Source organism: Taeniopygia guttata, chromosome 3, assembly GCF_048771995.1.
Source record: "Taeniopygia guttata chromosome 3, bTaeGut7.mat, whole genome shotgun sequence".
In the NCBI taxonomy this organism is placed as follows: Eukaryota; Metazoa; Chordata; class Aves; order Passeriformes; family Estrildidae; genus Taeniopygia; species Taeniopygia guttata.
Genome location: NC_133027.1, coordinates 35,440,772 through 35,458,899, shown reverse-complemented (window position 1 = coordinate 35,458,899; position 18,128 = coordinate 35,440,772). Strand labels below are relative to the sequence as shown.

General features: G+C 36.6%; 1 protein-coding gene across 1 annotated transcript in view; it reads left to right on the top strand.

Annotated features, from left to right (window-relative positions):
- Window positions 1–18,128, top strand: part of UBE3D (ubiquitin protein ligase E3D) — a 78,200-nt gene that overhangs the window by 11,429 nt on the left and 48,643 nt on the right. Inside the window, exons 5-8 of the mRNA XM_030267509.4 lie at window positions 822–891; window positions 3,278–3,347; window positions 4,172–4,280; window positions 9,242–9,411. Of these exons, the coding sequence (XP_030123369.4) occupies window positions 822–891; window positions 3,278–3,347; window positions 4,172–4,280; window positions 9,242–9,411 (419 nt within the window). The remainder of the gene's footprint in view (window positions 1–821; window positions 892–3,277; window positions 3,348–4,171; window positions 4,281–9,241; window positions 9,412–18,128) is intronic.

The following is an 18,128-nucleotide window of genomic DNA, read 5'->3' as shown; positions in this document are numbered from 1 at the left end:
ATTATGCATTGTATGAGAAATGCCATCCTGTTTTTTTGATACAGTGTTGTAATTTCATAGCATGGGCTATGAGGGCATATATTTATTTTTTTCTGTTCAGCTTTTCCTTAACATTTGTGATTTTAGGTATCGCAATGATATCCCTCAGTTTTCTGTCTTCTATATATTCTCCTGTTACATGTATTTTCATGCTATATATGGAAACTGTTTTGCACTTCTGACAGTTATTCTTTGTCGATACCTTTTCTCTATTTGTTTGAATAGAGGGAGAAAGGTTGTTCAAGAACAGAATCCACTGCATCTTTCTGGAATATTGTGCTGTGTTGTATATTTCTGCTGTTTCCTAGTAACTCAAAATAATCTGCAGACATTTTCTGCTCTCTGCTGAACATTGAACTGGTATTCAACTCCTATAAAACTGTCCACAGTGAACTATTACTAAAACTTGTTACTGAGTAATTGCACATTGCAGCATACTATTTTATGTATATATTAGGAGTATTTAATTTCAGATGCATTATTTTGCCCTTAGCACAATAAAATTTAGCTTGTAGTTTTATCATCCAGTCACTCAATATTACAAGATTCTCCTCCTAGCTGTGTGGATATATTGTCTGATTTTAAAATTAGTATGAAACTTGCAAGCAAGTCCGAGTGTAGAAAGCTGAAGTAGTGAAGGCAAATATGTGTGCATGTAAACACAGTGGACAGAAACAAGTAAGAAGTTTCATATCTGCTCTGTAAATTATGTTACAGCTATGCATTCCTTTTTCAGAATATCTGAGTGACATTTAAACAATTTTTTTTTTTTTGACCTACAGAAGTCAAAAGAAAATACCAGAGTAATTTGTAAGCGCTGCAAGGCAATGCTGGGAGAAACAGTTTCATCAGGTATGAGATGTCCAAACAAGACTAGACTTGACTGCATCAACCATTGAACACTAGAGGTTAAAAACACTGAAGGAAAATAGTTTATCAATAAGATGCAGTGATAATTCCTGTGTGTTTGTCTCATTCCCTTCTGGAGCAGATGAGGTTGTTGCTTCCAGTGTTAGACCTTGAAAATTACTTTCATCAGGAATTTTCATTATCCTTGTTTCTGTGGCATATTTGACTAATTCCAAACCTTTGGGAGACTCAATGCATGATTCCAGTTGACTAGGAATCCCAGTAAAAACAGAGGTTTGAGAAATTACAGGTTGCTTGTTTTCCTGTCAGTTCTACAGAATAAGTAAAAGGTAAATTCAGAACTTGATCAACACAACTAGGAGCTGAAGATTGCTGTCAGCTTGGTTTTGTGGGGAGGAAACCTATTCAAAGAAACAGGTTATATCTCATCCTCATCTGATGATAAGTTGATGGTATTATCAGTTTCAAAGCTGTAATTATATTGGATCAGCAGGGTTTACCTGATGTGGTGTAAAGATAAGTGTCTGGTTGTTTTTGAAATCCAGCTATTCTTGGAAGAGAAGCAATGTTATTAACTGGGTTCATTCTTTCATCCTCCCCCTCTTCCACCGCATCAGTCAGTGTGAGCCTGCCTCATTTCAAGATCTGGTGGAGTATAAAAACTTCTCAGAAAATGCAAAGCCTGTTTAAGAAATGCCATAAGGTGAGACGGGACAGAAGGTCTTCTTTGTCTTCTGTTACAGAATGTTCTGATAGTCCTGTACAGGGATCTGAACAATACAGGCTTTAATGAAACCAAATTTAAGGTACAATGTTGGAAAGCCCACAAAGCAAGATACGGCTTTGGGAAAGGAGTGCCGGGAAAAGAGCACAAATAACAAGGTCAAGAGTAATAGATCAGTGGGAATGGGGAAAGGCAAACACTATCGATGTGCAGGGATTTGGTATGGACTCTCATAGGGCTAAAGTTAGATAAGAGATGCATTGTTTTGACCATGTTTCTTCAATAGCACAGGAAATTTTGGTAGAGTTCAGAGAACAAAAGGGATGTATAGTGTAAGTCAAGGCAGAACGATCTCTGTGAAAAGAGACTAGAGAGCAAACTTGACTGTCATGCTTTGGTACTTCCTCATGGGCAGGTATCAGTGTTTTGAAGATAAAATAGGATTTGGTGTAGCTGTGGAGACCAGGTGCAGCTTTGAGATTCCCCAATGGGCTACTCCTTCTGCCAACTATCCACATATACTTCTAGGATTTTTTTTTTATGGAAATCACAGAATCTATCTGTCTGCAAGCAAACATCTCCTGAATTCCCAATACCCTTGTAGCAGTAGCACCAGTTCTATACTCAGGGTAATGGCTGAGGAACTAGAGAGACTGAACTGTCTTTTCTTCCTGTCTCCAAGAACTTATAGAGCATGGAGCAGACTTAAATTTAGAGGTAGAATATAACTTCCTGACACTGAAGATAATTTAGAAAGTGTAGTATTTACCTGGAGAAGGGGTGGGGTTACTAAGCCTTTGGAGGGTTTAAAACAGATTAAGTGTCTTCCTGAAATGTTTGGTTTCATCCAGTTTTAATGGTATGTATGGACAGAGATCAGATAAAACCCTTCCATCCTTAAAACTTGTGGACTAAATGAAGTTATTCACATGCTGAGGCTTAGTAGAATGAATTTATGACTCTTAACCTGTTTTGCTGGCCCTCTGGTTAGGCTGTATTTGCAGCATAGACCCAGATCTTCAATATGATCATCTTTGACCTGCCTTCATTGATGGGGATTAAATTATGTTCTCAAACACTTCCATTTAGTGTTAAAAGCTGTCTTAGTGGAGCTTTTGGTGAACAGTTATATTGAAATTCAGAATGTATGCAGTATTAGCGTTGAGTGAGCATGATTTTCAGAAAGAAGTTCCATTCTGCTCTTTGAGCAAAGAAGAAAATTATTCCCCCATGTGAGCTGTTATTAAAACTGTCTCTAGTGATTCACTGCAGCATTACTAAGCAGCAGAGGGTACTAAAATACTTATGTAAGCTATGCTGATCTCAGTGCTTTATGAAAGTTCTTTCAATTCATCTTTCAGGTTTGGCTTGAGCTCTTGCTTGCTTGGTTTCAAGATGATTGTTCCCACCATTAAACAAAGATCAATATGAATGAGAAATTGCTGATCTTGTAATTAGCTTGGAGCAGTTTTCTTCAGGCAGTGTAGGGTTTTTGTTATGGTTGCTTCTATTCCTACAAACCCAAACAAAATATGATTGTCTACTGAACAAATAATTAATTAATATAGTGATATGGTGACTGACAATCTAATCTTAATAAGTTTGTTATTCTATTATAGTGGAAAAATGTTTTTGTCATTTTAGGTACCATTAAATATTATGTTACTGAGGTGATTATTCAATCAGATGAAGGAAGTTTCAGTCCAACACCAAGGTAACAAAATAATCTGATAATTTGCTGAAGTATGTATTAGAAAGGATGCTAGAAATGCTCTAATGTTTGAGTTTCTTGAACAATTGCATATAATAACAGAGTGCAATTTTATATAATCATCACAGAATTAAGCATTGTAAACAAAAGTAGCCTGAATTCACTCATGTGCAGTTTTGTTTGCTCATCTTTTTGTCTGATGCAGGAGATTGTGTATAATTTGTCACAGTGTCTCAATATTGAGGTGATAAGCCAAAATAAAATACTGGTTTATTTTGAACTGTTTAATTTTGCACAATGTGTGGTGACTAATTATGGAAACAAAAGTCTATTTCTTATAAAGTTAAATAAAGTTTGAAATGCTTAATTTAAAGTGAGAACTTTGAATTTTCAAGTAATTCAGTTTGAATTTAAGACTAAGATGAAACAGAACTTGATCTGGTATGTACAATGGCTTAATCACAATTCTTTCTTTTTGGGAATTATATTTGAAACATATGCATAATTCTGGGCTTTGTGTTCACATGTGTAAAATACAATGGGGAGAAGCTTCTATTCCCCATTTGACAGTTGGTATCAGACAACCAACAAAATAAAGGGTGTAATGCAATGTAAAATCCTAATGTATTAAAAAAATCCTGTTGCAGGAAATAAAAACTCTGGTTTTGAGTGAGAGGAAGACAAAAAAGCCCCATCTTTCACTAAAATGTGTTTGTAGGATGTAGTGGAATTGAAGTATGAGTTACTCATTTACCTGTAGTGCATAGATATGAATGATTGTGTAGTTGTTATGAAAACACATGATAATGTGGTTAATTCTTTAACAGGTCTCAGTTTGTACAGAGCATTGTTGCTCAGTGTCTTTTGGAATTATCCTCTGCTAAAAGCACGTTTAGATTCACCATAAAAGGAGATAATGGAAAAACCTATATTCTGGTAAGTTTTTAGGTCTTCATCTTGCTGAAGAATATTAACCCATATATCCCAGTTCCTAAAATGTATTTTCTATGGTGTTCATTATTGTATGTTTAAAAACCTAGCAAATTCAAGTTCTTTAAGTGGTTCTAAGGTACATCTGTTCAAGTAAGAATATCCCTGAGTTTTTAATTAGATGTGCATGTAGATATTTTATTGATATAGTAATGAAAGTACTGCAGATGCACCATAAGTAGTGCAGAAGTAACACTATTTTGTATCCAGAAAATATGGAAAGCTTAAGTTTTAATTTTTGAATGTATATTTCACCTTCTTGCTCCAGCACTTCTTCTTTTAATCACCAGAAGTGAATCGAATTGTATAGCATCTTTCATAAGCATTGTCTCAAGTCAGCAGGGACTATTAATGTAGTCAGTACATTGCATTGTGAAGTGAAGTGAAAACAAAAATAAAATTGCCTATTGTACTTAATGTTCTAATGCTGTTAAACTTGGTTAAGCTTGATATTTAGATGGTGACAGCTAGATTCCTCAAACTTTTAAGATCGATAAGAGTTACCTTAATCCTCTACACTTATAACCAGAGATATTTCCTTTTTTATGTCGGAACTGAATATGGGTATAGAATTTGTATTTTTGCAGTTTATAGAAACTATTCATAGACACAAAGAAATGCATGATTAGAGGTTGCTGTCCTGGATAAACTTATAAATGCACTTTCATGAGGCAATAGACTGTTTTGTGTATGCATTGTCCAAGTTCTATGATTTTGGAACATCCAGATGCTGAGGAAAGTGTATATCTGTTGCTTTTAAATCAAAAGTGCCGAGGCAACATTTGTACAACCACTGAGAAATATCAGTTCTGTGATGATAAAATGAAGGCTTCATGAGCAGAACCATAATTATATATAGTCTAATTGAGGAGTCATTAGAAAATCATTGTGATTTTTCCCTTGTAGCTTATCTGTTCCCAAGTTATGTAAAATCCTGGTGCTTAAGTCTAATACCTTAGGTACAGCAAACGGATTGTTTTTTAACAGAAAAATCACTTTATTTAGTAGATTGCCATTGCACTTAGCTCTGGGCTGCATTTTTGCCAGTGTATTTATTAGAGGAACAGGCTGAATTAGATAGGGGCTGGCTTCTAATTGGGATATTTTCCTTTATATTGGTTAGTTGTTAGTTTTTTACAGGTGTTATTAGTATTTAACATCAGAAAGTCCTTAACTCCTGTCCAGGGTGAGGTTCTGGGTAGTGTATACACACCAACAGTATTCTGGAGTCATTGGTTCAAGTCTTAGGACTACTCAGAGGCCTTGTGGACACAAGTACAATGTAAGCTCTGTTTATATTAATGATTGTCAATCACTCAACAGTAAAATGTGGGTGCTTGATGCTGTGAGCACACCGCCAAGTTACACAAGTAGTCTCATCACTGATGCATCATGAACCGGCTGTTCCACTTGTTTGTTTTGATAATGAGCCAAAGATTCTAGTTCACAGTGTTTGTGCTTACCTACATGAATACACATAGCTTAGACCGTGTATCTGATAATTAAGTTTAAGATTTCTCACAAATATTTTTAATTTTTTTTAAACCACAAGTAATATGTATACTTATTTTCCTCATTTCCTCTGGATGTATTACTTAACATTACCAATTATATTATTTACACGTACCATAACATGAGTTTTCATTTTTTAAGTTACACATACTCTGTTGTTTAAGCTATAATACTGCTTAGGATGTTGGGTTTATTTTAATTTTTAAATGATGTAAATTAAAAAAAGTTTCTTTGTTTCAGGGGACCAAAGTGGTACATACAGGTATCCTTTTTTGTCTTAACTGTATCTCTGCCCTCTTCACATTTGTGAATCACTTGCTTCCTCTCTTTGCTCCACTGTTTGAAGGGTTCCCTGCCTTGTAGTTGCATGACTTAGAAGCTGCGAATAAGAGGAGGACAGCAAACAGATAGTGAGATAGGAGAACACAGGCAAAACAGTGCATTATTGGTGAGCATAACAGCATCTCAATAGATACCTATTTTTTCTCTACTGCAAAAAGTGTAGCTTTGAAAGCAGTAAATAAGTAGTTTTCTGGATAGATACAGGGAATTCATCTCATGGATGGGATCAACCTCATAAGACCCGAAAAGATTACACCTGTAATCTTTTCCAGTCTTTCAGCATTAAAAGAAAGATTTTTTTAAAGTGAGATCAGACTGTAAAGGGTTTTGAAAGTAAGGCAGGTTGAATGTAATGAAAATGAGTATGTAACAAAATGGGGGAGATGTGTCAGTCTGATTATTGTCCCTGTCTTGAAGGGCATGACAGAACCGATTTGCATTTGTTAAGATTAGAGATGGGGTGGATGTTGCAGTGATCAAGCAGTGAGATAATGAGAACCTGGCTGAGACTTAGCTGCCCAGCTCTCTCAGGGAGCTTTATTCTTTGTGAAATATGTGGAAACAACATCTTTACCTGAGCACTCTTGAGTATGAGAGCAAAATAGCTGTAATGAAAGATGTTTGCATTAGTGACCTGTGTGATGATGAAAGTAATGGTAATGTCTGCAATAACTAAGAAAGAGCTAGCAAGGAAAAATAAAAGATTTAACGTGTTTTTTACCCATGTTAAATTCAAATTGATGCTGGAAACTCAGCCTGAGATATAGGGAAACTGATCACAGAATCTAAATTGTGGTATTTCAACTGTTTGGTTCAAGTCCTATGAAGTATAATTGGGGTAAATTTGTTGCCACTTTTCTCCAAAGAACATCTTTCTAAGTCTCTTGACAAAATTATGTGAAACCAAAAGAAAACAATGAAAGGAAGATCAACAACCCCCAAATACTTTTTTTACTGATTCTGTCATTTCAGAAAAGATAATCAATGGCATTTTGAATGAATTCTGCACTTTATGTATTTTTCTGTAAAGTTTCTTTTCTTACTGGAGTTAATGTGGAAGGAAATTGTTTGTGCCAGCTCTGCTGTACAAAGAAGTAGAAAGAAGGGAAAGATTGCGTATTGTGAATATCATAGTTGAAAGTAGAGCTCAAAATACGAAACTGTTAGCCAGAAATACACATATAAAATTCTTAGAGTCAACACACTGAGTCTGGGTAAGCAATTGTTCACTCAGATCAAAAACAAGATCAAAAAATTATTCATACATGAAGAAAAGAATGAAAATACTAAAGAAGTAAATGTAGTTCGGAAGTTGATTTTGCTCATGGCTGGGAATCCTTCCACCCCCAGAGATTCATTTACTTTCTTTATATTGTGTGCTAAATTATTAATACAGATCTGTTGTGTTGCTAGTAAGACAAAGACATTTATACAAGTCCTAGAACATGATGATAATATGCCACATGTGACACTTATGCAGAAGTGCTGGACTATGTTGCGAATGAAATGATTTGGTTGCTTTCTCTACAGCAGATTGCAGTAGGTTTCTGAAAGGAGCAGACAGCTATTGCTTCATTGTTCCCCTGTCTAGTTTGAAGGATATTCCTCTGTTGAAAAGCATCCCAGGAAGCTCTTTCCACATGGAATTGTTAGAAATTTCAAAAGGAAGAAGCTGTTCAGTTTGTGTTGGCAGTGGCCTGTGTTTCTGCACCATTTTCTTCCAACACCTCTTCAACACTTGGCTTTAAGCACCTTGTGTAATGGTCCTAGCTAATGAGGTATATTTTGCAGTTTAGGCTATAAATGTGTACAGTGAGTTACTAGAGCAAAACTGATGAACAACCACTTGCAAAGCCAAGTGTGGTTGCTTGTCATCAGTCATGTGCATATGCTAAAGTGATTCTCCTCCTCCTATCCCCTCCCAAGATATCTTTATCAATATATCTCATTCCTTCTTTATGAAGCTTCCACTGTAATGTTCTGAGCCTTGGGCTCTGATATAAATTGTGACTGTCACATTCAATTGCAACATTGAATTGCATACTATGTGTCCTGTTAATGACTGCTCTCTCCCTCCACAGCGGATATCATGTGTCTGCTACCTAAGGTCATGTAACTTGTTTTACTGGAAGCTGATTAGATCATGAGAAGCAGAAGATTGCTCTTTAGTGAGCAACACTGTATAAATCCCATTTTATATGAGAAATATTTAATATATAAACATTTCATACAGGTGCCAGATTTGTAAAAATCGATTTCCATTGTTAACCTGGATCACTTCACTACTACAGGCTGTGAATTAAGGAAAAGCCTGACTTATTTGTATGGTGTCTAGCAGGAAAGCCCTGGATTCAAGTCAGAACACTAATACCAAATCACACAAAGATTAATTAAGATCCATAATGGGATGCAAAAAGTTCAGATTTCTCAAAACTCTCCCCAGTAAATATCTCTCAAATTTGTGAGCAAATAGGGCCAAAGAATGCTAGTCCCATTATGAAATTTGATATTTATTTTCCAAGTGAGGGTCTGCTGCAGCTGTTTGTAAATTCCAACATGCCTTTTAGACCATGTTAATTGTTGTCTTTTTCCTTGCATGTATTAGGTCCATGGAGTCATAACCACCATGCTTCTTCTGAAAATCCTCAATTTTTGGCACTTCAGTGAGCAGTCTTTCAGTTCCCTTTCTTTAGCCCTCAGTTGCTCAACACCATATGCTTGACTAAAGCCTAAAGAATTATGAAATTGGAAAAATAATACATCTGGTGCTGAAAGAGTTTACTTAGGACTATTTCTTTTGTTTCTACCTAAGGGAATGTTCTACAGTCACAAAAAGAGGCAGTTTCAAGACTGATAAATCAGTATTGTATTGCCCTTTTTTTCTGCAGCTGTGCAGACTCTGCTAAATAATAAAATATCAATTTATGTCTGTTAATACTTCGTTAGAAACTTTGTAAGAATGTAGTTTTATTATCAGCTGCTTTAGGGTCACAGTAAGTAACAAATTGAAGTGTATGTAGTGTACAGTAAACAAAATTATTTTTCATTTATAGATCTGGCTTTTAAATTCTGACACATTGCTGGTAGAGTCTTTAGGAAGTTCCTCCTCCCACCATGATTTTACACTGCTTGGAGATACCCTTACACCTAGCTCTGGACGAGTGGGAACCTGGAATGCTCTCAAAGTCCTTTACCAGCCATGCACTCAATGCAGAAATAAGGAGTAAGTACAACCTTTTTTAAACTCAGATTCTGATGTTCATTTGCTTTGCATTAGTATTTCTTTCATGTTCTTTGGACAGTCTGTTAATCTCAGATACAAATCTTTTTGAATTTGCATATTTCTAAAAATGTTTTTTTAAGCAAAATTCCAGAGGAGTAACATTTGGTTTCTGTTACAGCCAGAGAGATTGGTTGTTAGATTTTTGCATTGTAATATTAAAATATAGACCAAAGAGTTTTGTTGTTTCTAAGGCACTTGTTGATAACTTAGGCATTAGTGTTTACATTCAATTTGCTTTCAGCCCAGTGATGACGTTATTTCAAAAAGAAGCGGGGCCCTGAGAGAAGGGAAAAGAGGCGAGGAACGTAGTTAAATACAATGTCATAAAAATGTTTTTCTTTGATAGGTCTGAGTGTACTGGAGCCCTAATAAGGGAAACATTTGATTTCAGCAAGCTTTGAGTTTGACATTATGAAAAACATACACTGCCTAACATGTTAGAACCTTTATCTGCTGGAGAGCAAAGATAAGAGCATGCTGGTTAAACAGTGGCTCCAGTGTTTGCAGGTGATGAAGTATGATTTAAGCATAATTTGCTGCTTTTTTTGTGCAGTGATAGAAAAAGTGTTGATTTTGTGTAAGTCACACTTAAATGGTTGTTCGTTGTTGTTTTTTCTTTAAACTTTGGAAACTTGGGGAAATAAATAAGTATGGATGAAGACATTCACTCCAGACTCAGTCAATACATGAATAATTTATAGCCCAAGATCTCATAAAACGACAACAGAAATGTTTTCTCACAGAGACAAGCAAATATGTATATGAATTTAATATTTTTGTAGGAGAAACATATACCTTACAAGCATGTGTGATTCGTTACAGTGTATTTATCCTGGATGTTGCCAAGTGTATTCTGTTTATATTCCAATGAGAAGCAATATTGAATAGCAGAAATAAACTGATGAATGGAGAGAGTGCAAAATTTTAATATTTAGAAAAAAGGTCATTCTACATTGTTAATGTTAGTCATGTAAGAGAAAAAAGATACCCTTATTCATGTAATAGCTTCAGAAGATGGCTTTGGAAAACCTTTATGATCTAAATGTTATTTAGGGATCCAAAATACATCCTGAAGTATTATGACTTAAACTGCATATTCCAAGAATGGGAGATGTTTTGCAAGAAGCTGTCTAAAATGAAAGATATTTCACTTACTACTCTTAAGTTTTACAGAAGTGTAACTTACAGTTTTGCTTTTCAAGATTAATTTCTTTATCACTGAGAAAAATTATCTTGACACGTGTTCATCTACTCTGACATATTATTGAGATAAAAGTCATCTACTAAGTCATTTGCCTAGCATTCACAAATGCTTTTCTTTAATGGAGTTCTCAGCAGCAGTATTTTAGTGTGAGATTATGTTCAGTTCTTTCTGTTTCCCCAGACAAACTTGTTAAAAATCACTTTTTTCAGCATTTTTTTCCACTCCACTACTTTGTATTTATCTTTGGGATTTTGCAGTGAGATAAGAAACAACTGTGGTTTTAATTCTTCTCTGACAGTAATAGGTATTTTCTCTATCCAGGGTTCCTGGACAAGTGAAATAACGAAAGAGAAAGAATGGAAGCTTTTTTTTAAGCTTCAGAAACCAAACTGTTGGTTTAGTATTGTTTTTGCATTTTTATATTTCTAGGAAAGAGCAGTAAAAAGGACATTAACACTTCAATCTGTTTCCACTAACTCATTTATCAGCTGGCCTCAAGTATCACATGAATCTGTCCAATCAGACTGAAATCTTTTTGTATCAAACAGGAATGTAAACACAGCATAAGCAAAAATACCAAAACCAGTATGACTTATTTAATGTGATGCATTTGCACTTAGAATCCAAATTTTATTTCAAGAATTCTGAACAAAGTGTCTGATTTCTTGATCAGTGCAAGTTTCAAAACTTTCAGATGGCCACATTCTATTAAAAATTATAATAATTACCTTGCTGTCTTCTGCACATACACCTATCTTTGGAATAATGGAAAGATTTCAGAACCCAGGGCCTGCTACCCTTGAGGGGGAATAAGCAGGGACACCTCCAGAGTAGAAAGGCATCAACAGGAGGTCTGCATGGAACCTAGACCCCAGCAATCCCCAGTAGCTGCAAGGGATAAGTGTGCAGTCTGGCATCCTGTTTTATGTCAAAGGGCCTCTTCATTTGCTGTGAGTTCCTGGGTACACTTGGGTTCTGTTCGATTCTGGCAAGGCCAGAATCTGATCTGTGTGGTGGGAGGGAAAGACCTTTCTTACTTGTGGACACTGCAGAGTCTCTGCTGGTTAGCTGGGCTTATAGATTAAGGTTAACTAGAAGTATTGTTTTTAATATCTAAATATAGTAATATAATCACATATTTGTAAAAACATAGGTAAAGAAGTGAAACAAAATCTGTACTTGGTTTGTGTACACAAGCATAATTGTGAAATAAATGCACGGTTCCATTGTAGTAGTTGAGATCTTGGGCTTTGTGAAGTTCTTCCTTGGCAAATGCCGCTGCTAAAGAGAATCTGACTGATATTGCCTAATAATTCACATTCAGGCACCATTTTTTGGGGGTGCACTTTAATATTCTTCTTGAGGGGAAAGAAGCTTTTGAGTGTGCTCTTCATTTCAAGATTTACAGGGTGTCAGAAGAAATTTATTCTCTCACTCAAAAACTCATTTTATCCCTCCTTTATTCAGAGCTCAGTTTTGCAATTCTTCGTAATTAACTTAATGCTCTTTCTCGGATACAGAAGCGTTTTTTCCCTTAAACTAGGAATTATGTCCTGTGAACAACACTGCTTCAGTGAGCAATAGAACTCTCTTTCCTCCAGCAAATCACTAACATATCTATTACTGTACCTTACATTCAGTATTGTTCTAAATGTTAACAATGCAAAGGAAACAAACATTCAAGTAGGATAAATGTCCATGGTTCATTACTGATAATGCTGACTGGTAATTATCCATTTGGAGTTATTGCTGTTTAGGGCTGGCTGACCCTTAAGACTTTTCCAACAAAGCTGTGGTCTGAGGTAGGCTGACCGTTGCTGTGAAGGTAATTACCTGTTGTGTGGCATCAACAATACGATGATTTTATGTCAAATTTGTTGATCTGTGTTGACCATCAGCTTCTTTCCAGGTAGATTGCAGTCTAATAAGCAGCCTTCCTCTTTTTTTTTGGTGCAGGTATCATTTATCAAATTACATCCTAATTTTGTTCAGAATTTTTTTTCCTTCTTGGTTGTGGCCATTTTTGTTCCCAACATATGTCCTGTTGATGGCCCTTCCCTGCTCCATGCTGTCTGTGGAAGGAAGAAGCATCTCTCTTAAGACTTCCAGTCTCTTGGGGGAGTGTCTGACATACAGGATAGGAAAAAACTGTGAACATGTCATGTAGAGCCTCTCTCAATATACCTTTATTTTGGCAAGGAATTCTTAACAGTTGTGCTCAGAATGTCCTCAATATACAGAGAATGCAGGGTGTTCTCTATATATTGTGAACATTAAATAACTTCTAAGGCATTGTGAAGTTAAAATAGGGTTAAGTATATCCAGACATGCTATTTATAGTAGTTCTTGTCATTTCTCCTTAGAGCTGTATTCCTCTATCTTTCTGAGGTAGCCTTTGAGTGTTGTAGTGATTTGTATCTTACTCCTTCAGCAGTGAAACAAAGCTAGAAACACTTAGATGTGTGTTATGTGTGATAACACAAGTTCTGACTAAGTCTGTCTGCAGTTAGGCTTTTAGCCCTTGAGGGAGATTTATGAAAATTCTTCTACAGCAAATTATTTGAAACTGCATGAAAAAAAGTATCTTATAAATGTGTTTGAGTTCCATTAGAGAAGGATACCTCATGCATTTTCTGCTCCGTTCTTTATGGATCATGTGCGTGTGATTATGTTGGTTTCCTCCACTTTTCTCTCAGCAAGGCTACTTTTCTCCACCTACAAATCTGCTGTGCAGAGAGAAGAGGTCTTCCTTTCAAGTAGCAGGTTCTTGGCAAATAACACCTTATGCAAACAGCCTGAGCTGCTGGGAGTGATAATAATAAATACTTCTGAAGTGAGAGTGTTGTAAAAATGTATGAAGAAAATTGAAAATGTAGTTACATGGCAATTTGACCATAACTTGGTCTCAGAAAATATATGTGAAGGCACAGTGGGAGGAAAATTGCACTTTTCCCTTTAGAGTAGACTGCTAGGCAAAGCTTTGTCAAAAGGTCGTCAATAGATTTTTGTATCTCATGTGCATCTCTGAATGGTTTACAGCTTTTGCAGAAACCTTTTCCTATGTAAAAATTTGCTGCTTATAATTTGGGGATTGAAAAATTACTTCCAGAAATTGTTCATTTTATTAGCTTTAGAGGGACAAGATTAAGCTGGGAAATTGAGTTTGTGGCTGAAAACCTAGAGGGTTTGAGTCGTACTGCTTTTATTACAGTCCATGTGTAGTTAGCTGTTTATGAAGCTGTTATTTATGTATTTCAGAATGTTGTTTATTTCTCCCAAGAATGGCTTTCATTCTGTGTATGACTCTAGAGTAATTCGCTTCTCATAAAAACATCAAACTGTGTCCTATTTCACTGACTTTTGAATGTCTGAGATTTTCGTAGTTTTTCAGTGACTCTTGCCTATAGAAAACACATGGGACCACATAGATCAATAATTGATTGACTGAGGAATGACCAGTATTTCTCTGGTTTGTGCTCTCTGTAAGTTGATTTCTCTGTCTGGAATGATTGAAAGAGTAGATGTGATTGTAAATAGAACATGAAAGGTCTGGTTTGTTTCAGATTTTTTTTTTCTATTCCCTTCTTGGATTATTTCATCATATTGAGTTAAGAGAACTGATACCATAAGTGGGATGAGTTACCTTAGAAGAGATGACTGAACAGTCAGGCAGAAATTTTTAAAAGATAGAGTTGGATGCCAATCAGGGTTTTGGGACAGGAAGGAGAAGAATACTTCTCAGAGTTTGATAGACATGTGGAAGCTATAAGCCTCATGAAATTTGAATGCTTAGGCATCAGACTGTTCTTCAGTACTGGTAACATCCTTTCCCACCCCTGGGAAAAAGTGTACTCAACTTTTAAGTATAACTTTCAGGAGAAATATCCTGACTTTCTTGTTTCTTGAAACTATACCTGCCATGTACAACAGCCTTTTATGATAGTTACTTAGGAACTTAGTTCTTGCTCTTAAACACAGACGTGATATATCTTTCTGCTTTTGGGAGCTGTTGTATTTTTGGTATCTAATCTTTGCTATTTAAAATGGTCTTAGAAGTACTAATTGAAGTAGAGAAGACTGTTGGAATAAACTTTTTGTCTACTAAAGAAATTCTCATATTTTTGCTCAAAAATTTTGCTCATTTTTTTCATTCCAGCTCAGCTTTTTGCTTAGGTTGCTTTTTTGCTTCATCTTTTGAAATTTCACATTGAAGTCAGAGGAGAAAGGATTCTGACTGGTTTTTAAAATGTGATTTGTAATCCCAAATCACTTATCCATTTGTTGATAATCTGACTGATGGCCTGCCTTTCTTCTGGTGTATTGTGAAAGATGTTGTTGTTTTAGTACTTGTCTTGAATGGTACTGCTTTTGTTCTCTGCATTAAAAGTGTTAAATGCTATCTACAGAATAATTGGCAGTGTAAAAGTATGAAATTGACTGTAAGGGATACTGCTTAACTACTTCTTATGGTTTAATTTTTTAAAAGAAAAGAAAGATAAATATTCCTTTAAGATCTCTGATCACAAATATGATGAATCAGGCTTTGTGATTCTGTAATGTGGTAAAACAAAAAGTAAATTTCAGGCTTTTACTTTTTTCCATATTCTTCATATTTATGTATGAAACACTGCAATTCAGGTAAGCAAAATTTTCGCAGTTTTCATGTGTCTTTGACTCGTCTTGCTGTAGTTTAGCTCTTTGAAGAATATTAGGATTGGTAATAAGAGAAATGTCAAGTTGGGTGGCAAAAAATTGTAAATTAAAAGCAGCAAGACTATCTGAAACTAATTTAAAATGCATTATCTGAAACAATTGCCAGGTAGTTAATAACACTTATAGGATGATAGGAATGTATAGAAATGCCATGCTGGGTCAGAGCACTTTAGCATGTAGTTCTGCATCTTCCCTCCAACATCCAGAAATGTTCTTCAGAGTAGTTGTGAGCACTTTCTTGTAGTGCTCAGCTCTGTAGTTATATTAAGGATGTCAGAGTATACAGCCCTGCCTATTTGCTTTACTGTTCATCTTTTGATCATCTGCTTGAATAAATACTTCTTGGGCTTCTGGTGCTGTCTGCCTCCACAATCAAGTGACAAGTTCCAGAACTTCACTACTGATGTGTAGTACTCTTTTAACCTCCCATGAAATGATGTCCTGCTAGATTTTGGGTGGAGATTAGCAAACCATAATTCAGAATTCCCACCAGATAAATGGACATAGGGATCCTAAACTACAGCATGCAGTATTCTTGCTTATTACAGTTAGGGGCTAGACTTACTTGCTTGAGGGAAATCAGTGTCATGTCTACTCAAGTCTTACTATCTATATGTGTATTTCTCATTTTGCTTTCCTTGTAGCACAGTTTTCTTTAAAGCCAGATAGCCTAAATACAGTAGTGCTGATCCACTGAGGGTAATTTTATAATCATACATCAAACATAACAGATTTCCACTTGGATGCTTGTAGTTTGTTTCTCATAGACTTATAAAGACTGTTGGGTTTGCTTGGAAACTGTAAGTACTCAACTCCTGTAATGCCTTTAAAACAACAGGATCTATTTGAGCAGGCAGGAATCAAATAATGAGCCAAGAGTGAAAAAGCAAATCTTATAAAAGCTTATTGGACAGATGGTTCACATGAACTACTTAAACCTCAAAACTTGATTTATTTATTAGATTTTAGTATCTTGGCCTGTTTTAAATTAATTAGTATTTGTTGTTTCTATTGTATTTTTCCATGACAGGCTGTGTAAACTAACAATACTTTACAATTTAAGCTGCCACTTTTACTTGAAATATTTTTAAATTGGTAAGGCTAAGGCAAATTGGGAGTGTATGACTTGACACCAAAGAAGAAAGGCTTATTTATAAAATTGGTCAGGATACTTCTATCTTTGTGTGTGCAGCAACAATAGAATATTGCTGCTGGTTGCCTGAGTGCTGTAGCATCAAAACAGAACAAGCAATTCTTATGATGGCTCCTCTGCATACTGGCCTTAAGCTAGAAATTAAATTATTTGTATAATTAATAAGCATAATAACTGATACCTATTACAGAATCACAGAGTGGGTAAGCTTGGAAGGGGCCATCTGTGGGGCCATCTGGTTCAACCTCCCTGCTCAGGCAGAGTCATCTTAGAGCATATGGCACAGAATTGAACCCAGATGGTTCTTGACTATGTCCAGTGAGGGGGACTCTACAACCTCTCTGAGCAATGTGTTCCAATACTCAGTCACCTGTGCAGTACAAAAGTTCTTCCTCATATCGGGTGGAACTTCCTGTGCATCAGTTTCTACCATTGCTTCTTGCCCTGTTGCTCAGCACCACTGAGAAGGGCCTGGCTCCAACCTCTGACACCTCCCTTTAGATACTGATAGACATTGATGAGGTCCCCTCTCAGTTGTCTCTTCTCCAGACTGAACAGGCCCAGCTCCCTCCATCTTTCCTTATAAGAGAGATACTCCAGTCACCTCATCAGCTTTGTTGTCCTCCACTGGACCTGCTCCAGGAGCTTCATGTCGCTCTTGTGCTGAGAAGCCAAGAACTGGATTCCAGATGTGGCCTCCTGAAAGTTGAGTAGAGGGGCAGGATCACCTCCCTTCACCTGTTGGCAATGCTCTTCCTAATGCACCTCAGGATACCACTGGCCTTGTTGGCCACATGCCACTGTGCCCTCATGAACATGGCTCATGGACAGCTTGTTGTCCACTAGGACCCCCAGGTCCGTCTCCCAGCAAGTCAGTCTCCAGCCTGTAGTGGGGCCAGGGGTTACTCTTCCCCAGCTGCAGGACCCTGCACTTGCCTTTGTTGAATTTCAGAAGGTTCCTCTCTGCCCCTCTCTCCACTCTGTTGAGGCTCTTCTAAGGGCTGCAGAGCCCTCTGGGGTATCAGCCACTCCTTCAGCTTTGTGTCATCAGTGAACTTGTTGAGGAGGCCTCTGCCTTCTGTCAGATCCCTGATGCAGGAAGAATGATGTGCAGGACTCCAATGATTTCAGAAGGCTAGTTAATTACTTTATTAATTACTGCACACTGGAGGCAATGCGCTCACTTGACTCCAGAGCCTCATTCTAGCCCCAGAGTGACCGGATGACCAGAAGTCTCACTGGGGGGAGGGGCCCAGGAAAGCCAAAGGATATGTGAGCCAGGACATGCAGAGAGCACATCTTGACCCTGTCTCTTCTTGGAATTTCTATCAGCTGAACACTGCTGGAACTAGGAGTGGTAGCAGTGGTTTTTTTTATGTACTCTCACTTAGATGCATGGGAAGAATACTAGTAAGATATTCTGAAGAGGTCAAGACAGTAAAAAAAATTACTGGCAACTTTGAAAAATCAAGAGAACTTCAACAGAAGTTTAGAGCAGCATTCAATCAACATAAAAGCATCTTCTCAAAGCATTGACTTAGTAAGCTTCATCCCCCCCATCCATTTTTAAGTTACTCATATCTATAA